We start from the raw sequence: 24,365 nt of genomic DNA, 5'->3' as shown, positions 1-24,365 counted from the left end.
CGGTGCCAGAGAGTCGCCTCGTCATTCAACTTGTTCGGGTCTCACAAGTGCATATCGAGGTGTAGGGACGTTAATTCGGCCAGAGTGATCCTATACCTTCGTTTTATCAGGCCGATCGATGCTCACACTTGAGGAAGTCGGATTGGCAAAGGAGGCTGACACAGGTTCGGAGTCGGCAATGGTGGCTGCCTCACAATCCGTATATGACTCAAATTTCTCACATTCGGACCAGCAGCACCGTGGGAAGCCATCTGGATATCGCAAGAATTCTGAAAAAAAAAATCCAGTGGCGGTGGTTGTGGGTTCGGCAGTGGAAATCCCGCCGTGTTTGATGATTTTAGGGACAGTCTCAGTGTCCGTCGTCCTCCCTACTTCGACTGCGGGGTGTGTTAAGATATATGTGAATATATTTAGTTTGTTAAGCATATAATTAGTTTCCTAAATATATGCTTACCTAATTACAATAACAAAATATATTCATATATATTTTAGTTTCCATGTTTTTATTATTATTATTAGTTTCCTAGTTCTTGAGATATTCTTTTATAATATAAAAGTGGATTTGTTCTATTCATACTCAAACAATTGATTAGATTTGGAAGGTCCGGTTCCCACAAAACTTGAAATAATTTAAAGTAGTGAGGATTACAAATTATGAGTTTAGTGGCTAATAAAATTCTTGTAAAAATTTTCAAGTGATTTTGTACTAAGAAAATATCTTTAAAACTTATCATATTTCCTGAAAATGCTGCTGCTTAAGGTTTTGTTAATTTTATTTGCATGTTAATGTTTATTTTACGTAAGAGAAAAAATAATTATTTGTTTAATAAAAATTAATTAACATTAAAAAAATTATAATCAATAAATAAAGCGAGTGATCACATTATTTGAGGTTTAGGTGTCAAAATATTAATAAAATGAACATAATCTTTCATAATTTTAAGATCATTCAACAATTTTTATGTTATAGTATTTTAGTTTCAAAATACTATCTTTTCAGTAGCATTAGTGTTGGGTCTAGAGAAGTAGTTATAGCTAAGAAAGAATTGACTATATGCCTATGTGTTAGTTAGTAATTAGGAACATGGTTACAAGCTTGAAACATAATTTACTTTTCTCACAAAATTCACTTGAGAGTTTGATATAGATGTAAAATGGGCTCTACACTTAGCTAATAAAACATTGAGATCAGAAAACCTCTAGAATTGTTGGTGAAACTATCCGTAACTGTTTTGCAATCAGACTCAAATTTAACATTCTGGATAACATTCTGGAAATCAAGTTCGATTGCCCATTGAATGCATGGTTAGTTCTAAATGTCTAGACATTTCTCCCGGTGGAATTTGAATATTAATATACTACATCATAGGAAATTAGCTAGCCCTTTGCAATACCCAATTTATGTTGGTGTTTTTACTTTATACTAGACTTTAATTTCTATGTATTGTTTACATGATTACCAATAAGAAATTATTACATATATAACTTTTAAGGTTATTAAGTAAAAATTAACACACATATAATATATTTTAATTAATAATTGAATAAAAATATAAAATTTCTTTATATTATTTATTAATGTAAAAAAAAAATTGTATTAATAATATATATATATATATATATATATATATATATATATAATATATATATATATTTCTTATAAAAACATGAGAATAATTAATAATAATCATCATATCAAGATTAAAAATAATAAATGGTTGTGATTAAAATATTTAAAATTCAAATTAAAATATAATATATCATAAAATATTTAAAAAATTAATCAAACAAAAATTAAATCTATAAAGATTTCAATTATGACTTCCTTACGCATATCAAACAACCCATCATTATCATGATTGTCGGTTCCACCATCATAATCATTATTGTCATCACCTTTGTCGTTGTCATCGTTGTCGTCACCTCTGTCGTTGGTGGCTACAACGATGACGATCGTCATGATAGTAGAAGGTAGCGGCGGTGATGATGATAGTGATGGATAAATGATAATTAAGATATTTTATGATGTGATTTGTTTAGTGAATCTGATAGAGATGTGATGATTATGTTAGATTTTAGTTTAAATTTTTAAATGTTTTAATCTCAATCGTTTATTATTTTTAATTATGATCTAATAATTGTCATTAATTGTTCTCATATATTAGTATTATTCTATGATTAATTAAAAAAATTTCATAATTTTATTGACCAGTGTATCATGGATGGCAATAATGTAGTTTCAATAAAGGAAAGATAGTGCATATTTAACGGGCCAGATTATGAAAAAGTGCACTAAACTGTGAAATAATCGCCATCAACTATCCTTATTTTTTAATTAACAGATACAATAGATCTTAGTTGAGCTTGGACAAATTAACAAAAAATTGAATGAAAATGGTAAAATTTTATTTGAAGTGATCATTCTTGTTTGAAAAAAATTTGCGACTAAAATTTGCTGTCGATCATTTTGAGCTCAATTGGTGCTTTATTTGGTAAAAAAAAAAAATCAAATGCCGAGGTGATGGATCAAAGTCAAGAATGGATAAAGAACCACTAAATTTCATCCCATTTTCAGAGTAAAATTGTCGGCAGCAAAAATTGATACAAGTAACCTTACCGTATCTTCAACTGTGATTTGATCCACAAGGCCAAGCTTTACGTGGCACTTGTCATCCACGATATTAGCAAGCTTGTTCCACATCGTAAAGCCATTTGTGGAATCGGTGTGAACTATACTAGCCTTTTAAGTCATTAATTAGTATCAAAAGCTAGTATGATGAAACTATAAGAAAAAATAATGACACATTTAAATCTATTTTTATTATTTAATAAATTTTGCATGATTTAACAGTTATATATAAATTTTACTTAACAATTAAAATATATTAAAAAGTATATATGTGATATTATTAACATTAATTCTTTTGGTTCTAAAAACTTAGTGTTCTAAGGAGTATAGCAGATATAAAAGTTGTTTCATAAACACTAATAGATTATTAGGTGCCAAAAAAGGAATAGAAAAAAAAGTCTCGTACTCCATGTAACCATGTTCCAGACTAGTTTGAATTATTTTGGCCAAGTGATGGACAGTAGTACTATGGAAAGGCATCAATATCACAATGAGAGAGAGATCTCAACAACATGAATTAATGGCACGTACTGTGGCTTCCACTATAAATACTACTCCTTGTTAGCTTTCAAATTGCAAGCAGCACAAACATTTCTAGTTTGATTTTCTGTGATTGTTCAGTGATGGGAAAATTACGTAAGAGTATTGGAACATTTACTGTGTTCTTTTTACTAGTGATAGTAATAGCAGAATGCCAAAAAATAAAAAAACATGAATTAATCGATGGCTTTGAAGGAGATGGTTTTGGCGGTGGTGGAGGTGGATTTGGTGGTGGTGCTGGAGGAGGTGCAGGTGGTGGGTTTGGAGGTGGACACGGGAGTGGTGTAGGAGGAGGAGCTGGCGGAGGTGGTGGAGCTGGGGGAGGCTATGGAGGTGGTGTTGGTGGAGGTTATGGAGGCGATAAGGGTGGAGGTGCTGGAGGTGGCATAGAAGGTGGACATGGTGGTATTGGAGGAGAAGGTGGTGGTGTTGGAGGAGGAGCTGGAGGAGGTGGTGCTGGTGGGATAGGAGGAGGACATGCTGGTGGCATTGGAGGAGGAGGGGGTGGAGGTGGTGGAGCCGGAAGTGGTGCTGCAGGCAACGTAGGAGGTGGACATGGTGGTGGCATTGGAGGGGGAGCTGGAGGTGCTGGTGGAGGTGGTCAAGCCGGAGGTGGACATGGTGGTGGCATTGGAGGGGGAGCTGGAGGTGCTGGTGGAGGTGGTCAAGCCGGAGGTGGACATGGTGGTGGCATTGGAGGTGGACATGGTAGTGGAATTGGAGGAGGAGCTGGTGGTGGTAGTGGGGCTGGAGGCAAACATAGGAGGTGGACATGGTGGTGGTGTTGGAGGAGGAGGAGTTGGTGTTGGTGGCGGTTATGGAGGTGGTAAAGGAGGAGGAGCTGGTGGATGTGGTGGAATTAATAATGGTGGCATGGGAGGTGGACATGGTGGTGGTGTTGGTGGGGGCTCAGGAGGTGGTGCTGAAGGTGACACTGGGGAGGAGCTGGTGGAGGAGGTGGACATAATGGTGGTGTTGGTGGAGGCTCAGGAGGAGGTGGTGCTGGTGGTGGCATTGGAGGTGGAAAAGGTGGAGTTGGAGGAGGTGGTGTTGGTAGTGGCACTGGAGGAGGAGTTGGTGGTGGCTATGGAGGTGGAAAAGTGGAGTTGGTGGTGGCTTTGGAGTAGTAGCTGGTGGTCATGCAAGTGGGAGTGCTGGTGGCGATGGCTATTAATATAAATAAATATTCCTAAAAACATGATCTTACGCTATCTTGCATGGATGTAGCATGCAATAATATACATTAATTAAATAAATTATTGAATTTTATCATGTTCATCCATATATGGATGCAAATATAAGATAATATAAATTAATGAATAAATGTGAATTCTTGATATAATCTTAAGTTTTGGCATATATATATTATTATTAATTAATTTCCTTTTATTTATGTGGAGCTAGTGTTCTAGCTTTTGCTTACTTAATTGACATGAACACTACCATTACCACAATATTTAACTTGTGAATGTAAAACAATCTATAAAAATAACAAACACTTGAAGTGGCATGTTTCTGGTTTAACACAAATCATTTTGCGTAGCATTAACAAGAGCCAAAGAAGAAAAAGTACAAGGCAATAACAATACCTACTCTTAAAAACAGATCTTTGATAGTTTAAATTCTATCTAAATTGCTAGCTAGGCATAAATCTAAAGTACTACTATAACGTACCAACTGTGTCATGACAAAGTGGCTACACAATTTAGCTTCCGCTAAACAATCCAACTGCATATTCAAGAGTCTCTTTTATATCCACATCCTTCATTTTTCATATTTAAAAGCTTTGCATGCGAACACAACACAATTATACCCACGCTGGCAACCAATTCTTGCCATCAGTGTAATCAATAGATATGAAGGGAGCAACTTCTTCCTTAGTTAGTTGCTTCGACCAAGGAGCACGCCCCGTTGTTAAAGCTCCAGGTCCATAGCATTTGTACTCCGCATGTTATAGATTTCTATAATTTTAATCAATTACCACACAGTTAATCAATCAATATTCTCATGAACATAAATACATAACTATACTATGTACAAATATAAGAGGAAGTTCAATTGGCGATTTTTCTTACTTTGTGCTACCATCATAGCTCCAATTGGTTCACCCTTCTGGGACAATGGTCATGGATAGATACGTCTCAGCAAAAATCACCCTAGAATAAGGGCCCTTTGCTCTTCCTAGGTACACCCCACCAATGTCATAAACCTTGCCTTTGATGAAGATAAACCCACTCATCTCACCTTCACTTTCCCTATTTTGAGCAGTGACTGAACCTTTAATCGTTACCCTCTTGTCATCCACCACAAATATATATCCGCTTTCTGCATGAAAATGTATTTAGTGCGTGGTTCACTCATAATAATTAACATTAGGAAAAACATGCATGAAAAGACACTAGTAATTACTTACATGGAAGATCTATCTGCCACGGCCAAATATGAAATCAATTGACCCTTGAATGTAACAACTATCGTAGTAATGTCAACCTTTGCAATCGAAGAGAGTGTTGAGTACTGTAAAATGCGCAATGATAAAATGCCACTTTGTCTGCTGCCACTGATTGGTTTTGCGAGGTATACGCAACCCCCGTAGGTGCCTAATTCTGCAATGAAAAGAACAACAAAATAATTATCACAACTTTGTTCAAATTTTTAGCTTGATGTGGATAAAAGTAAAAAATATTCAAATTACAATGCTTGATATTCTTTAAATTTTATTACAAAATATTTGCTCATGATAAATTTTTTTTAATTTCCAACCCTCTTTTCCAGCATAAGGTTGCAAAGTTTTAAGTATATAGAGAGAATTGACCTTGAAGCTAATTCCAAAGGCAATGAAGTCGTGTGCTTCGACTTTAAAGGTGGCAGAAGCCACATTGTCTTCAGAGCTTTGAGACCAAACTATGGCAGTTTTTCCTTTTCCATTTCCTCTCATGAATATATAAGGCTTATTCTCCGGTATGTGCACCTTTTCTGTGCGATTGATTCCTAACTTTTCTGTTAATAGAGGAGAGTCTATGACCGTTTGTCCATCAATGCCAAGAGCACAGTGTGACATGCAAAAAATGAGAATTGCCACTATGAATGATGAAGCATGAAAAGACAACCGCGAAAGAGGAGAAGCCATGTCTTGGGGGGGGGGGGGGGCGGTGAGAATGTGAAGTTAGAATTTGTGTTTTGTGGCTTTTGTGTGAGGCATGAGTATGGGAAATGAGAAGCTCTTAAGTATTCTTTATTTTTGGAGTTAAGATGTTAGGAAGGTAAAATTGAGCGTCACTCAATTAAATGACAAAGGATGGTTACAAGATATTCTCTATGTTGGAGGATGTCCATAAGTTCCTTTAATTTAGTTGCATGCGCTATGCGGCAAGTGGTTAGTTTGCTTTTCATGTTACTACTTTTTGGCTTTCTGGTACTAAATGAAGGACTAAAATTGATTACATCCCATCTGTTAACGCAAGTTTCTTCATAATATATATTTACTCCTATATTTATTGGCACAAATTGAATATTTTGTGATTATAAATTAAATACTTATTCCTAAATAATTGATATTGATAAGTTTATGTATATAAATTAAAATGCATTCACCAACGCAGTGCATTCCATTATTTAACATTTTACCTTAAAATGAGCCAGGTGAAAGAAGTTTCATTAAGTGTCAAATAGAAGTTTCATGTATAGAATACGGTAACCAATGTTGACTGGGATTTTGCTATATCAGCTCCCTTTTTTTTGGCAAGTACACTCTCCTTTAAAAAAAAATCAAATTCCTTATATAACCTTTTCCTTTCAAATCATCTTTTCTCCCCTGTATTTTTTTTCAATTGATAACTATAAAATTTGAGTTAATTTGATAGTCAATTTTGACTAAAAATGATTGTAATTTATTTACTTTATTGTTATTTTTAATGAAATAATAAAGAAATTAATATCTTTGCAGTTTTTTATTAGCAGAATTTAAAAGAAGAAGATTTCAAATGCTTTAGAGGAAAATTCAGGCAAAAGTTGGAAGAAAAAACCTTGAAGAAAAGTTGAAAGAATTAGACAGCTTGCTTAGCGCACAAGACAGTTCCAACACGTCTCCTCGCTTAGCGGCCAGCTCACGCTTAGCGCAAAAAAGGTCCATGAAGAAGTCTAAAGGTGCGCTTAACGTGAAAGTCTGTGCTAAGCGCGAGATCATGTGGAAATTAAGCTACAACCTATAAAAGGAGTAGGAAGCAGAAGAGAAAAAAGAGACACCAACACCTACACATCGAGATATGAAGACTTAGAGCTCTCTAATGAATACATCTTAAGCATGAGCATCTCTAATAGGGGAAACCCTCTTTCTATGTCCATTATCCCTTTTCTCTTCCTTTATCCATCCCTCTTCTTCTATCCACATCAGCCCCTGAAGTGTAAAGTTTCTCATGACAATGAGAGGTTAAACCCTCATTGTTAAGAGTCTGACAGACCAACTTTTGTAATGTAACTATTTCTTATTATCTATCTTATGCAATTCTATTTCTATTGTTCTTTTCTGTGCCTAATTGTTTGTTATGGTTTGACCATCCATATAGTGTTTAAAGGATGATGCATTGAAAAATGGTTATTTTCTAAAGAACTGGGAAAGGGTATCTAAATGAAATCATTGCTAGAAATAAATTGATATTCATTTAACCTATTTCATGCATCTCTAATCTTAATACGATTTATTATTTTTATCTTTGTAAAAAAAATTGGGAGAAAAGAATAGATAAATTAGGTTATTCATGCACCAATATAGTGTCTTAGTAGATGTGTGAGTGGAAACATGAATATCATTTGATAGAGAAAATCATTCACATTGTATCACTCGTAGTTTAGTTTTGGCATGTTATACCCCCAACATATTTAAATTCTGAATTTATCTTTAAGCATCGTTATCTCTATCTTCTACATTTTTTATCTTTTACTTTAAAATCATCTATTTTATCTTCTACTTTTTTTTTCTTTAAATTTCTTATCGCTTTAAATTTTTATCTTATAATCTTCTATTTTAAATTTCTTATCTTTCTTATCTCTTACTTTCTTTAAATTTTACATTTAAATTTCTTATCTCTTGCTTGTAAATTGTGTTTGCATCAATTTAAGTACAAACAAAATTTCTGTAGATTCGACACTCGGACTTCCGAGTACTTTACTACTTGAGACAATTTGGTGTACTTGCCAATGAGTTAACAAATTTTTGGTGTCGTTGCAAGAGGCTTTGTTCTTCGTACTTGGTTGTTTGCATATTCTAATTTTAAAACAATCAATTTTTATCTTTAACTTTTTATTTTTATTTTTTTTAAAAAAAACTATTTTTCAATTTTTCTTTATTCAATTATATTTTTTTTAAACAAAAAAAAGAGAAGTATTTTTTTCTTGTGAGTCTATGTTTGCAGGGTGGAACTTTAGAAGAACTTGATCCATGGAAGATATTTTAAAGAGGTGGATTGAGTATCTTGAAAGCATACGATTAGGGGTCAGTAACCCACCACCGGTAAATTGTGATTTTTATGGAGGAGAGCATTTCAATAATAATTGTCATCTTTACTCCATGGAAAATTCTAGTCAAAATACGAAGACTCACAGAATAATTAAACTTTTAATATATAATATTTTAAGATATATATATTTAGTTTTTTAAATATATAATTAGTTTCCTAAATATATGCTTACCTAAATTACAATAACAAAATATATTTACATATATCTTAGTTTCTGAGTTTCCTGTATTATTATTAGTTTTCTAGTTTTTTTAGATTACGTCTTCTACATTACATTATATATATTCCATATTCCAAGTCAGTGAATGAAATCGTGGAGGAAAATATTTTTTTATGGTATCAGAGCTTGGTTGAGGGAATAAGGAAAAATCGTCCCTCACCGGGTCCCCGGTGAATCCTTTTGCTCGCTGCCTTTCTCTCTCAAATCCCTTTCCTTTCCTTTCCTTACCTTCCCTTCATCTCTCTCTCAAATCCCTTATATATCTCTCTCTATCTCTGAAATCTCTTCCCTTACCTTTCCTTCATCTCTCTCTCAAATCTCTTCCCTTACCTTACCTTTCCTTCATCTCTCTTATTTCTTCTTCTTTTTCTCACCGCCATGACGGATAACAAGAGTTCTTTCCATCCAGCTCTTGCGGTTTCCAATATACGCAACCATATCTTCATCACTTTTGAAATGGAGAATGTCCAATACTCTACATGGGCAGAGCTTTTTAAAATTACTGCACATTCTCATAAGGTCCTTCATCACATTATTCCTCCTGCCAACGGCAAAGAGAAGGTACCTACGACTGAGGATGAAAAGGAATTATGGTCGACTCTTGATGCTACAGTTCTTTCCTGGCTTTATACAACCATCTCCAATGACTTGTTGCATACAATTATTGAACCCGATGCCATGGCCATGGATGCTTGGAATTTTTCAAGACAACAAACATTCCAGTGTGGTAACTCTTGAGGATGAATTCTCCAATACTAAGATGGAGAATTTTCCAACTGCTTTGGCATATCGTCAACGTCTCAAGTCCCTTGCTGATCAGTTGAAAAATGTTGGAACACCGGTGCCAGAGAGTCGCCTCGTCATTCAACTTGTTTCGGGTCTCACAAGTGCATATCGAGGTGTAGGGACGTTAATTCGGCAGAGTGATCCTATACCTTCGTTTTATCAGGCTCGATCGATGCTCACACTTGAGGAAGTCGGATTGGCAAAGGAGGCTGACACAGGTTCGGAGTCGGCAATGGTGGCTGCCTCACAATCCGTATATGACTCAAATTTCTCACATTCGGACCAGCAGCACCGTGGGAAGCCATCTGGATATCGCAAGAATTCTGAAAAAAAAAATCCAGTGGCGGTGGTTGTGGGTTCGGCAGTGGAAAATCCCGCCGTTGTTTGATGATTTTAGGGACAGTCTCAGTGTCCGTCGTCCTCCTACTTCGACTGCGGGGTGTGTTAAGATATATGTGAATATATTTAGTTTGTTAAGCATATAATTAGTTTCCTAAATATATGCTTACCTAAATTACAATAACAAAATATATTCATATATATTTTAGTTTCCATGTTTTTATTATTATTATTAGTTTCCTAGTTTCTTGAGATATTCTTTTATAATATAAAAGTGGATTTGTTCTATTCATACTCAAACAATTGATTAGATTTGGAAGGTCCGGTTCCCACAAAACTTGAAATAATTTAAAAGTAGTGAGGATTACAAATTATGAGTTTAGTGGCTAATAAAATTCTTGTAAAAATTTTCAAGTGATTTTGTACTAAGAATAATATCTTTAAAACTTATCATATTTTCCTGAAAATGCTGCTGCTTAAGGTTTTGTTAATTTTATTTGCATGTTAATGTTTATTTTACGTAAGAGAAAAAAATAATTATTTGTTTAATAAAAATTAAATTAACATTAAAAAAATTATAACTCAATAAATAAAGCGAGTGATCACAATTATTTGAGGTTTAGGTGTCAAAATATTAATAAAATGAACATAATCTTTCATAATTTTAAGATCATTCAACAATTTTTATGTTATAGTATTTTAGTTTCAAAATACTATCTTTTCAGTAGCATTAGTGTTGGGTCTAGAGAAGTAGTTATAGCTAAGAAAGAAATTGACTATATGCCTATGTGTTAGTTAGTAATAGGAACATGGTTACAAGCTTGAAACATAATTTACTTTTTCTTCACAAAATTCACTTGAGAGTTTGATATAGATGTAAAATGGGCTCTACACTTAGCTAATAAAACATTGAGATCAGAAAACCTCTAGAATTGTTGGTGAAACTATCCGTAACTGTTTTGCAATCAGACTCAAATTTAACATTCTGGATAACATTCTGGAAATCAAGTTCGATTGCCCATTGAATGCATGGTTAGTTCTAAATGTCTAGACATTTCTCCCGGTGGATATTTGAATATTAATATACTACATCATAGGAAATTAGCTAGCCCTTTGCAATACCCAATTTATGTTGGTGTTTTTACTTTATACTAGACTTTAATTTCTATGTATTGTTTACATGATTAACCAATAAGAAATTATTACATATATAACTTTTAAGGTTATTAAGTAAAAATTAACACACATATAATATATTTTAATTAATAATTGAATAAAAATATAAAATTTCTTTATATTATTTATTAATGTAAAAATTCTTAACTAATATAGTATTATATATATATATATATATATATATATATATATATATATATATATATATATATTTCTTATAAAAACATGAGAATAATTAATAATAATCATCATATCAAGATTAAAAATAATAAATGGTTGTGATTAAAATATTTAAAATTTCAAATTAAAATATAATATATCATAAAATATTTAAAAAATTAATCAAACAAAAAATTAAATCTATAAAGATTTCAATTATGACTTCCTTACGCATATCAAACAACCCATCATTATCATGATTGTCGGTTCCACCATCATAATCATTATTGTCATCACCTTTGTCGTTGTCATCGTTGTCGTCACCTCTGTCGTTGGTGGCTACAACGATGACGATCGTCATGATAGTAGAGGTAGCGGCGGTGATGATGATAGTGATGGATAAATGATAATTAAGATATTTTATGATGTGATTTGTTTAGTGAATCTGATAGAGATGTGATGATTATGTTAGATTTTAGTTTAAATTTTTAAATGTTTTAATCTCAATCGTTTATTATTTTTAATTATGATCTAATAATTGTCATTAATTGTTCTCATATATTAGTATTATTCTATGATTAATTAAAAAAATTTCATAATTTTATTGACCAGTGTATTCATGGATGGCAATAATGTAGTTTCAATAAAGGAAAGATAGTGCATATTTAACGGGCCAGATTATGAAAAAGTGCACTAAACTTGTGAAATAATCGCCATCAACTATCCTTATTTTTTAATTAACAGATACAATAGATCTTAGTTGAGCTTGGACAAATTAACAAAAAATTGAATGAAAATGGTAAATTTTATTTGAAGTGATCATTCTTGTTTGAAAAAAAATTTTGCGACTAAATTTGCTGTCGATCATTTTGAGCTCAATTGGTGCTTTATTTGGTAAAAAAAAAAAAATCAAATGCCGAGGTGATGGATCAAAGTCAAGAATGGATAAAGAACCACTAAATTTCATCCCATTTTCAGAGTAAAAATTGTCGGCAGCAAAAATTGATACAAGTAACCTTACCGTATCTTCAACTGTGATTTGATCCACAAGGCCAAGCTTTACGTGGCACTTGTCATCCACGATATTAGCAAGCTTGTTCCCACATCGTAAAGCCATTTGTGGAATCGGTGTGAACTAGTACTAGCTTTTAAGTCATTAATTAGTATCAAAAGCTAGTATTGATGAAACTATAAGAGAAAAATAATGACACATTTTAAATCTATTTTTATTATTTAATAAATTTTGCATGATTTAACAAGTTATATATAAATTTTACTTAACAATTAAAATATATTAAAAAGTATATATGTGATGTATTATTAACATTAATTCTTTTGGTTCTAAAAACTTAGTGTTCTAAGGAGTATAGCAGATATAAAAGTTGTTTCATAAACACTAATAGATTATTAGGTGCCAAAAAAGGAATAGAAAAAAAAAAGTCTCGTACTCCATGTAACCATGTTCCAGACTAGTTTGAATTATTTTGGCCAAGTGATGGACAGTAGTACTATGGAAAGGCATCAATATCACAATGAGAGAGAGATCTCAACAACATGAATTAATGGCACGTACTGTGGCTTCCACTATAAATACTACTCCTTGTTAGCTTTCAAATTGCAAGCAGCACAAACATTTCTAGTTTGATTTTCTGTGATTGTTCAGTGATGGGAAAATTACGTAAGAGTATTGGAACATTTACTGTGTTCTTTTTACTAGTGATAGTAATAGCAGAATGCCAAAAAATAAAAAAACATGAATTAATCGATGGCTTTGAAGGAGATGGTTTTGGCGGTGGTGGAGGTGGATTTGGTGGTGGTGCTGGAGGAGGTGCAGGTGGTGGGTTTGGAGGTGGACACGGGAGTGGTGTAGGAGGAGGAGCTGGCGGAGGTGGTGGAGCTGGGGGAGGCTATGGAGGTGGTGTTGGTGGAGGTTATGGAGGCGATAAGGGTGGAGGTGCTGGAGGTGGCATAGAAGGTGGACATGGTGGTATTGGAGGAGAAGGTGGTGGTGTTGGAGGAGGAGCTGGAGGAGGTGGTGCTGGTGGGATAGGAGGAGGACATGCTGGTGGCATTGGAGGAGGAGGGGGTGGAGGTGGTGGAGCCGGAAGTGGTGCTGCAGGCAACGTAGGAGGTGGACATGGTGGTGGCATTGGAGGGGGAGCTGGAGGTGCTGGTGGAGGTGGTCAAGCCGGAGGTGGACATGGTGGTGGCATTGGAGGGGGAGCTGGAGGTGCTGGTGGAGGTGGTCAAGCCGGAGGTGGACATGGTGGTGGCATTGGAGGTGGACATGGTAGTGGAATTGGAGGAGGAGCTGGTGGTGGTAGTGGGGCTGGAGGCAACATAGGAGGTGGACATGGTGGTGGTGTTGGAGGAGGAGGAGTTGGTGTTGGTGGCGGTTATGGAGGTGGTAAAGGAGGAGGAGCTGGTGGATGTGGTGGAATTAATAATGGTGGCATGGGAGGTGGACATGGTGGTGGTGTTGGTGGGGGCTCAGGAGGTGGTGCTGAAGGTGACACTGGGGGAGGAGCTGGTGGAGGAGGTGGACATAATGGTGGTGTTGGTGGAGGCTCAGGAGGAGGTGGTGCTGGTGGTGGCATTGGAGGTGGAAAAGGTGGAGTTGGAGGAGGTGGTGTTGGTAGTGGCACTGGAGGAGGAGTTGGTGGTGGCTATGGAGGTGGAAAAGGTGGAGTTGGTGGTGGCTTTGGAGTAGTAGCTGGTGGTCATGCAAGTGGGAGTGCTGGTGGCGATGGCTATTAATATAAATAAATATTCCTAAAAACATGATCTTACGCTATCTTGCATGGATGTAGCATGCAATAATATACATTAATTAAATAAATTATTGAATTTTATCATGTTCATCCATATATGGATGCAAATATAAGATAATATAAATTAATGAATAAATGTGAATTCTTGATATAATCTTAAGTTTTGGCATATATATATTATTATTAATTAATTTCCTTTTATTTATGTGGAGCTAGTGTTCTAGCTTTTGCTTACTTAATTGACATGAACACTACCATTACCACAATATTTAACTTGTGAATGTAAAACAATCTATAAAAATAACAAACACTTGAAGTGGCATGTTTCTGGTTTAACACAAATCATTTTGCGTAGCATTAACAAGAGCCAAAGAAGAAAAAGTACAAGGCAATAACAATACCTACTCTTAAAAACAGATCTTTGATAGTTTAAATTCTATCTAAATTGCTAGCTAGGCATAAATCTAAAGTACTACTATAACGTACCAACTGTGTCATGACAAAGTGGCTACACAATTTAGCTTCCGCTAAACAATCCAACTGCATATTCAAGAGTCTCTTTTATATCCACATCCTTCATTTTTCATATTTAAAAGCTTTGCATGCGAACACAACACAATTATACCCACGCTGGCAACCAATTCTTGCCATCAGTGTAATCAATAGATATGAAGGGAGCAACTTCTTCCTTAGTTAGTTGCTTCGACCAAGGAGCACGCCCCGTTGTTAAAGCTCCAGGTCCATAGCATTTGTACTCCGCATGTTATAGATTTCTATAATTTTAATCAATTACCACACAGTTAATCAATCAATATTCTCATGAACATAAATACATAACTATACTATGTACAAATATAAGAGGAAGTTCAATTGGCGATTTTTCTTACTTTGTGCTACCATCATAGCTCCAATTGGTTCACCCTTCTGGGACAATGGTCATGGATAGATACGTCTCAGCAAAAATCACCCTAGAATAAGGGCCCTTTGCTCTTCCTAGGTACACCCCACCAATGTCATAAACCTTGCCTTTGATGAAGATAAACCCACTCATCTCACCTTCACTTTCCCTATTTTGAGCAGTGACTGAACCTTTAATCGTTACCCTCTTGTCATCCACCACAAATATATATCCGCTTTCTGCATGAAAATGTATTTAGTGCGTGGTTCACTCATAATAATTAACATTAGGAAAAACATGCATGAAAAGACACTAGTAATTACTTACATGGAAGATCTATCTGCCACGGCCAAATATGAAATCAATTGACCCTTGAATGTAACAACTATCGTAGTAATGTCAACCTTTGCAATCGAAGAGAGTGTTGAGTACTGTAAAATGCGCAATGATAAAATGCCACTTTGTCTGCTGCCACTGATTGGTTTTGCGAGGTATACGCAACCCCCGTAGGTGCCTAATTCTGCAATGAAAAGAACAACAAAATAATTATCACAACTTTGTTCAAATTTTTAGCTTGATGTGGATAAAAGTAAAAAATATTCAAATTACAATGCTTGATATTCTTTAAATTTTATTACAAAATATTTGCTCATGATAAATTTTTTTTAATTTCCAACCCTCTTTTCCAGCATAAGGTTGCAAAGTTTTAAGTATATAGAGAGAATTGACCTTGAAGCTAATTCCAAAGGCAATGAAGTCGTGTGCTTCGACTTTAAAGGTGGCAGAAGCCACATTGTCTTCAGAGCTTTGAGACCAAACTATGGCAGTTTTTCCTTTTCCATTTCCTCTCATGAATATATAAGGCTTATTCTCCGGTATGTGCACCTTTTCTGTGCGATTGATTCCTAACTTTTCTGTTAATAGAGGAGAGTCTATGACCGTTTGTCCATCAATGCCAAGAGCACAGTGTGACATGCAAAAAATGAGAATTGCCACTATGAATGATGAAGCATGAAAAGACAACCGCGAAAGAGGAGAAGCCATGTCTTGGGGGGGGGGGGGGCGGTGAGAATGTGAAGTTAGAATTTGTGTTTTGTGGCTTTTGTGTGAGGCATGAGTATGGGAAATGAGAAGCTCTTAAGTATTCTTTATTTTTGGAGTTAAGATGTTAGGAAGGTAAAATTGAGCGTCACTCAATTAAATGACAAAGGATGGTTACAAGATATTCTCTATGTTGGAGGATGTCCATAAGTTCCTTTAATTTAGTTGCATGCGCTATGCGGCAAGTGGTTAGTTTGCTTTTCATGTTACTACTTTTTGGCTTTCTGGTACTAAATGAAGGACTAAAATTGATTACATCCCATCTGTTAACGCAAGTTTCTTCATAATATATATTTACTCCTATATTTATTGGCACAAATTGAATATTTTGTGATTATAAATTAAATACTTATTCCTAAATAATTGATATTGATAAGTTTATGTATATAAATTAAAATGCATTCACCAACGCAGTGCATTCCATTATTTAACATTTTACCTTAAAATGAGCCAGGTGAAAGAAGTTTCATTAAGTGTCAAATAGAAGTTTCATGTATAGAATACGGTAACCAATGTTGACTGGGATTTTGCTATATCAGCTCCCTTTTTTTTGGCAAGTACACTCTCCTTTAAAAAAAAAATCAAATTCCTTATATAACCTTTTCCTTTCAAATCATCTTTTCTCCCCTGTATTTTTTTTCAATTGATAACTATAAAATTTGAGTTAATTTGATAGTCAATTTTGACTAAAAATGATTGTAATTTATTTACTTTATTGTTATTTTTAATGAAATAATAAAGAAATTAATATCTTTGCAGTTTTTTATTAGCAGAATTTAAAAGAAGAAGATTTCAAATGCTTTAGAGGAAAATTCAGGCAAAAGTTGGAAGAAAAAACCTTGAAGAAAAGTTGAAAGAATTAGACAGCTTGCTTAGCGCACAAGACAGTTCCAACACGTCTCCTCGCTTAGCGGCCAGCTCACGCTTAGCGCAAAAAAGGTCCATGAAGAAGTCTAAAGGTGCGCTTAACGTGAAAGTCTGTGCTAAGCGCGAGATCATGTGGAAATTAAGCTACAACCTATAAAAGGAGTAGGAAGCAGAAGAGAAAAAAGAGACACCAACACCTACACATCGAGATATGAAGACTTAGAGCTCTCTAATGAATACATCTTAAGCATGAGCATCTCTAATAGGGGAAACCCTCTTTCTATGTCCATTATCCCTTTTCTCTTCCTTTATCCATCCCTCTTCTTCTATCCACATCAGCCCCTGAAGTGTAAAGTTTCTCATGACAATGAGAGGTTAAACCCTCATTGTTAAGAGTCTGACAGACCAACTTTTGTAATGTAACTATTTCTTATTATCTATCTTATGCAATTCTATTTCTATTGTTCTTTTCTGTGCCTAATTGTTTGTTATGGTTTGACCATCCATATAGTGTTTAAAGGATGATGCATTGAAAAATGGTTATTTTCTAAAGAACTGGGAAAGGGTATCTAAATGAAATCATTGCTAGAAATAAATTGATATTCATTTAACCTATTTCATGCATCTCTAATCTTAATACGATTTATTATTTTTATCTTTGTAAAAAAAATTGGGAGAAAAGAATAGATAAATTAGGTTATTCATGCACCAATATAGTGTCTTAGTAGATGTGTGAGTGGAAACATGAATATCATTTGATAGAGAAAATCATTCACATTGTATCACTCGTAGTTTAGTTTTGGCATGTTATACCCCCAACATATTTAAATTCTGAATTTATCTTTAAGCATCGTTATCTCTATCTTCTACATTTTTTATCTTTTACTTTAAAATCATCTATTTTATCTTCTACTTTTTTTTTCTTTAAATTTCTTATCGCTTTAAATTTTTATCTTATAATCTTCTATTTTAAATTTCTTATCTTTCTTATCTCTTACTTTCTTTAAATTTTACATTTAAATTTCTTATCTCTTGCTTGTAAATTGTGTTTGCATCAATTTAAGTACAAACAAAATTTCTGTAGATTCGACACTCGGACTTCCGAGTACTTTACTACTTGAGACAATTTGGTGTACTTGCCAATGAGTTAACAAATTTTTGGTGTCGTTGCAAGAGGCTTTGTTCTTCGTACTTGGTTGTTTGCATATTCTAATTTTAAAACAATCAATTTTTATCTTTAACTTTTTATTTTTATTTTTTTTAAAAAAAACTATTTTTCAATTTTTCTTTATTCAATTATATTTTTTTTAAACAAAAAAAAGAGAAGTATTTTTTTCTTGTGAGTCTATGTTTGCAGGGTGGAACTTTAGAAGAACTTGATCCATGGAAGATATTTTAAAGAGGTGGATTGAGTATCTTGAAAGCATACGATTAGGGGTCAGTAACCCACCACCGGTAAATTGTGATTTTTATGGAGGAGAGCATTTCAATAATAATTGTCATCTTTACTCCATGGAAAATTCTAGTCAAAATACGAAGACTCACAGAATAATTAAACTTTTAATATATAATATTTTAAGATATATATATTTAGTTTTTTAAATATATAATTAGTTTCCTAAATATATGCTTACCTAAATTACAATAACAAAATATATTTACATATATCTTAGTTTCTGAGTTTCCTGTATTATTATTAGTTTTCTAGTTTTTTTAGATTACGTCTTCTACATTACATTATATATATTCCATATTCCAAGTCAGTGAATGAAATCGTGGAGGAAAATATTTTTTTATGGTATCAGAGCTTGGTTGAGGGAATAAGGAAAAATCGTCCCTCACCGGGTCCCCGGTGAATCCTTTTGCTCGCTGCCTTTCTCTCTCAAATCCCTTTCCTTTCCTTTCCTTACCTTCCCTTCATCTCTCTCTCAAATCCCTTATATATCTCTCTCTATCTCTGAAATCTCTTCCCTTACCTTTCCTTCATCTCTCTCTCAAATCTCTTCCCTTACCTTACCTTTCCTTCATCTCTCTTATTTCTTCTTCTTTTTCTCACCGCCATGACGGATAACAAGAGTTCTTTCCATCCAGCTCTTGCGGTTTCCAATATACGCAACCATATCTTCATCACTTTTGAAATGGAGAATGTCCAATACTCTACATGGGCAGAGCTTTTTAAAATTACTGCACATTCTCATAAGGTCCTTCATCACATTATTCCTCCTGCCAACGGCAAAGAGAAGGTACCTACGACTGAGGATGAAAAGGAATTATGGTCGACTCTTGATGCTACAGTTCTTTCCTGGCTTTATACAACCATCTCCAATGACTTGTTGCATACAATTATTGAACCCGATGCCATGGCCATGGATGCTTGGAATTTTTCAAGACAACAAACATTCCAGTGTGGTAACTCTTGAGGATGAATTCTCCAATACTAAGATGGAGAATTTTCCAACTGCTTTGGCATATCGTCAACGTCTCAAGTCCCTTGCTGATCAGTTGAAAAATGTTGGAACACCGGTGCCAGAGAGTCGCCTCGTCATTCAACTTGTTTCGGGTCTCACAAGTGCATATCGAGGTGTAGGGACGTTAATTCGGCAGAGTGATCCTATACCTTCGTTTTATCAGGCTCGATCGATGCTCACACTTGAGGAAGTCGGATTGGCAAAGGAGGCTGACACAGGTTCGGAGTCGGCAATGGTGGCTGCCTCACAATCCGTATATGACTCAAATTTCTCACATTCGGACCAGCAGCACCGTGGGAAGCCATCTGGATATCGCAAGAATTCTGAAAAAAAAAATCCAGTGGCGGTGGTTGTGGGTTCGGCAGTGGAAAATCCCGCCGTTGTTTGATGATTTTAGGGACAGTCTCAGTGTCCGTCGTCCTCCTACTTCGACTGCGGGGTGTGTTAAGATATATGTGAATATATTTAGTTTGTTAAGCATATAATTAGTTTCCTAAATATATGCTTACCTAAATTACAATAACAAAATATATTCATATATATTTTAGTTTCCATGTTTTTATTATTATTATTAGTTTCCTAGTTTCTTGAGATATTCTTTTATAATATAAAAGTGGATTTGTTCTATTCATACTCAAACAATTGATTAGATTTGGAAGGTCCGGTTCCCACAAAACTTGAAATAATTTAAAAGTAGTGAGGATTACAAATTATGAGTTTAGTGGCTAATAAAATTCTTGTAAAAATTTTCAAGTGATTTTGTACTAAGAATAATATCTTTAAAACTTATCATATTTTCCTGAAAATGCTGCTGCTTAAGGTTTTGTTAATTTTATTTGCATGTTAATGTTTATTTTACGTAAGAGAAAAAAATAATTATTTGTTTAATAAAAATTAAATTAACATTAAAAAAATTATAACTCAATAAATAAAGCGAGTGATCACAATTATTTGAGGTTTAGGTGTCAAAATATTAATAAAATGAACATAATCTTTCATAATTTTAAGATCATTCAACAATTTTTATGTTATAGTATTTTAGTTTCAAAATACTATCTTTTCAGTAGCATTAGTGTTGGGTCTAGAGAAGTAGTTATAGCTAAGAAAGAAATTGACTATATGCCTATGTGTTAGTTAGTAATAGGAACATGGTTACAAGCTTGAAACATAATTTACTTTTTCTTCACAAAATTCACTTGAGAGTTTGATATAGATGTAAAATGGGCTCTACACTTAGCTAATAAAACATTGAGATCAGAAAACCTCTAGAATTGTTGGTGAAACTATCCGTAACTGTTTTGCAATCAGACTCAAATTTAACATTCTGGATAACATTCTGGAAATCAAGTTCGATTGCCCATTGAATGCATGGTTAGTTCTAAATGTCTAGACATTTCTCCCGGTGGATATTTGAATATTAATATACTACATCATAGGAAATTAGCTAGCCCTTTGCAATACCCAATTTATGTTGGTGTTTTTACTTTATACTAGACTTTAATTTCTATGTATTGTTTACATGATTAACCAATAAGAAATTATTACATATATAACTTTTAAGGTTATTAAGTAAAAATTAACACACATATAATATATTTTAATTAATAATTGAATAAAAATATAAAATTTCTTTATATTATTTATTAATGTAAAAATTCTTAACTAATATAGTATTATATATATATATATATATATATATATATATATATATATTTCTTATAAAAACATGAGAATAATTAATAATAATCATCATATCAAGATTAAAAATAATAAATGGTTGTGATTAAAATATTTAAAATTTCAAATTAAAATATAATATATCATAAAATATTTAAAAAATTAATCAAACAAAAAATTAAATCTATAAAGATTTCAATTATGACTTCCTTACGCATATCAAACAACCCATCATTATCATGATTGTCGGTTCCACCATCATAATCATTATTGTCATCACCTTTGTCGTTGTCATCGTTGTCGTCACCTCTGTCGTTGGTGGCTACAACGATGACGATCGTCATGATAGTAGAGGTAGCGGCGGTGATGATGATAGTGATGGATAAATGATAATTAAGATATTTTATGATGTGATTTGTTTAGTGAATCTGATAGAGATGTGATGATTATGTTAGATTTTAGTTTAAATTTTTAAATGTTTTAATCTCAATCGTTTATTATTTTTAATTATGATCTAATAATTGTCATTAATTGTTCTCATATATTAGTATTATTCTATGATTAATTAAAAAAATTTCATAATTTTATTGACCAGTGTATTCATGGATGGCAATAATGTAGTTTCAATAAAGGAAAGATAGTGCATATTTAACGGGCCAGATTATGAAAAAGTGCACTAAACTTGTGAAATAATCGCCATCAACTATCCTTATTTTTTAATTAACAGATACAATAGATCTTAGTTGAGCTTGGACAAATTAACAAAAAATTGAATGAAAATGGTAAATTTTATTTGAAGTGATCATTCTTGTTTGAAAAAAAATTTTGCGACTAAATTTGCTGTCGATCATTTTGAGCTCAATTGGTGCTTTATTTGGTAAAAAAAAAAAAATCAAATGCCGAGGTGATGGATCAAAGTCAAGAATGGATAAAGAACCACTAAATTTCATCCCATTTTCAGAGTAAAAATTGTCGGCAGCAAAAATTGATACAAGTAACCTTACCGTATCTTCAACTGTGATTTGATCCACAAGGCCAAGCTTTACGTGGCACTTGTCATCCACGATATTAGCAAGCTTGTTCCCACATCGTAAAGCCATTTGTGGAATCGGTGTGAACTAGTACTAGCTTTTAAGTCATTAATTAGTATCAAAAGCTAGTATTGATGAAACTATAAGAGAAAAATAATGACACATTTTAAATCTATTTTTATTATTTAATAAATTTTGCATGATTTAACAAGTTATATATAAATTTTACTTAACAATTAAAATATATTAAAAAGTATATATGTGATGTATTATTAACATTAATTCTTTTGGTTCTAAAAACTTAGTGTTCTAAGGAGTATAGCAGATATAAAAGTTGTTTCATAAACACTAATAGATTATTAGGTGCCAAAAAAGGAATAGAAAAAAAAAAGTCTCGTACTCCATGTAACCATGTTCCAGACTAGTTTGAATTATTTTGGCCAAGTGATGGACAGTAGTACTATGGAAAGGCATCAATATCACAATGAGAGAGAGATCTCAACAACATGAATTAATGGCACGTACTGTGGCTTCCACTATAAATACTACTCCTTGTTAGCTTTCAAATTGCAAGCAGCACAAACATTTCTAGTTTGATTTTCTGTGATTGTTCAGTGATGGGAAAATTACGTAAGAGTATTGGAACATTTACTGTGTTCTTTTTACTAGTGATAGTAATAGCAGAATGCCAAAAAATAAAAAAACATGAATTAATCGATGGCTTTGAAGGAGATGGTTTTGGCGGTGGTGGAGGTGGATTTGGTGGTGGTGCTGGAGGAGGTGCAGGTGGTGGGTTTGGAGGTGGACACGGGAGTGGTGTAGGAGGAGGAGCTGGCGGAGGTGGTGGAGCTGGGGGAGGCTATGGAGGTGGTGTTGGTGGAGGTTATGGAGGCGATAAGGGTGGAGGTGCTGGAGGTGGCATAGAAGGTGGACATGGTGGTATTGGAGGAGAAGGTGGTGGTGTTGGAGGAGGAGCTGGAGGAGGTGGTGCTGGTGGGATAGGAGGAGGACATGCTGGTGGCATTGGAGGAGGAGGGGGTGGAGGTGGTGGAGCCGGAAGTGGTGCTGCAGGCAACGTAGGAGGTGGACATGGTGGTGGCATTGGAGGGGGAGCTGGAGGTGCTGGTGGAGGTGGTCAAGCCGGAGGTGGACATGGTGGTGGCATTGGAGGGGGAGCTGGAGGTGCTGGTGGAGGTGGTCAAGCCGGAGGTGGACATGGTGGTGGCATTGGAGGTGGACATGGTAGTGGAATTGGAGGAGGAGCTGGTGGTGGTAGTGGGGCTGGAGGCAACATAGGAGGTGGACATGGTGGTGGTGTTGGAGGAGGAGGAGTTGGTGTTGGTGGCGGTTATGGAGGTGGTAAAGGAGGAGGAGCTGGTGGATGTGGTGGAATTAATAATGGTGGCATGGGAGGTGGACATGGTGGTGGTGTTGGTGGGGGCTCAGGAGGTGGTGCTGAAGGTGACACTGGGGGAGGAGCTGGTGGAGGAGGTGGACATAATGGTGGTGTTGGTGGAGGCTCAGGAGGAGGTGGTGCTGGTGGTGGCATTGGAGGTGGAAAAGGTGGAGTTGGAGGAGGTGGTGTTGGTAGTGGCACTGGAGGAGGAGTTGGTGGTGGCTATGGAGGTGGAAAAGGTGGAGTTGGTGGTGGCTTTGGAGTAGTAGCTGGTGGTCATGCAAGTGGGAGTGCTGGTGGCGATGGCTATTAATATAAATAAATATTCCTAAAAACATGATCTTACGCTATCTTGCATGGATGTAGCATGCAATAATATACATTAATTAAATAAATTATTGAATTTTATCATGTTCATCCATATATGGATGCAAATATAAGATAATATAAATTAATGAATAAATGTGAATTCTTGATATAATCTTAAGTTTTGGCATATATATATTATTATTAATTAATTTCCTTTTATTTATGTGGAGCTAGTGTTCTAGCTTTTGCTTACTTAATTGACATGAACACTACCATTACCACAATATTTAACTTGTGAATGTAAAACAATCTATAAAAATAACAAACACTTGAAGTGGCATGTTTCTGGTTTAACACAAATCATTTTGCGTAGCATTAACAAGAGCCAAAGAAGAAAAAGTACAAGGCAATAACAATACCTACTCTTAAAAACAGATCTTTGATAGTTTAAATTCTATCTAAATTGCTAGCTAGGCATAAAT

The 24,365-nt window shown here is 34.5% G+C and overlaps 1 protein-coding gene and 2 pseudogenes across 9 annotated transcripts; 1 reads left to right on the top strand and 2 right to left on the bottom strand.

Moving 5' to 3' along the window:
* Positions 1 to 3,145: 3,145 nt before the first annotated feature.
* LOC114387172 (glycine-rich cell wall structural protein-like) lies at positions 3,146 to 24,061 on the top strand. Of its 9 annotated transcripts, none has more exons than XM_028347308.1 (4): positions 3,146 to 3,475; positions 3,503 to 3,844; positions 13,497 to 13,622; positions 23,262 to 24,061. In XM_028347308.1, the coding sequence occupies exons 1-4, from the start codon at positions 3,253 to 3,255 to the stop codon at positions 23,885 to 23,887; spliced, it is 1,317 nt and encodes a 438-aa protein (XP_028203109.1). In that variant the 5' UTR covers positions 3,146 to 3,252; the 3' UTR covers positions 23,888 to 24,061. The 9 variants fall into 9 exon arrangements, with proteins under 9 accessions (XP_028203109.1, XP_028203107.1, XP_028203108.1 ...); XM_028347309.1 differs by having other exon boundaries at positions 3,147 to 3,718; positions 3,782 to 3,844; XM_028347310.1 differs by having other exon boundaries at positions 3,147 to 3,718; positions 3,782 to 3,868; positions 13,521 to 13,622.
* LOC114387175 lies at positions 4,977 to 6,299 on the bottom strand (annotated as a pseudogene).
* On the bottom strand, positions 14,756 to 16,078 carry LOC114387174 (annotated as a pseudogene).
* Positions 24,062 to 24,365: the final 304 nt, after the last annotated feature.

The sequence above is a fragment of the Glycine soja genome, chromosome 15, assembly GCF_004193775.1.
Source record: "Glycine soja cultivar W05 chromosome 15, ASM419377v2, whole genome shotgun sequence".
NCBI classification, from domain to species: Eukaryota; Viridiplantae; Streptophyta; class Magnoliopsida; order Fabales; family Fabaceae; genus Glycine; species Glycine soja.
Note: the sequence above shows the minus strand (reverse complement) of the source record. Positions and strands in the feature narration are given on the sequence as shown.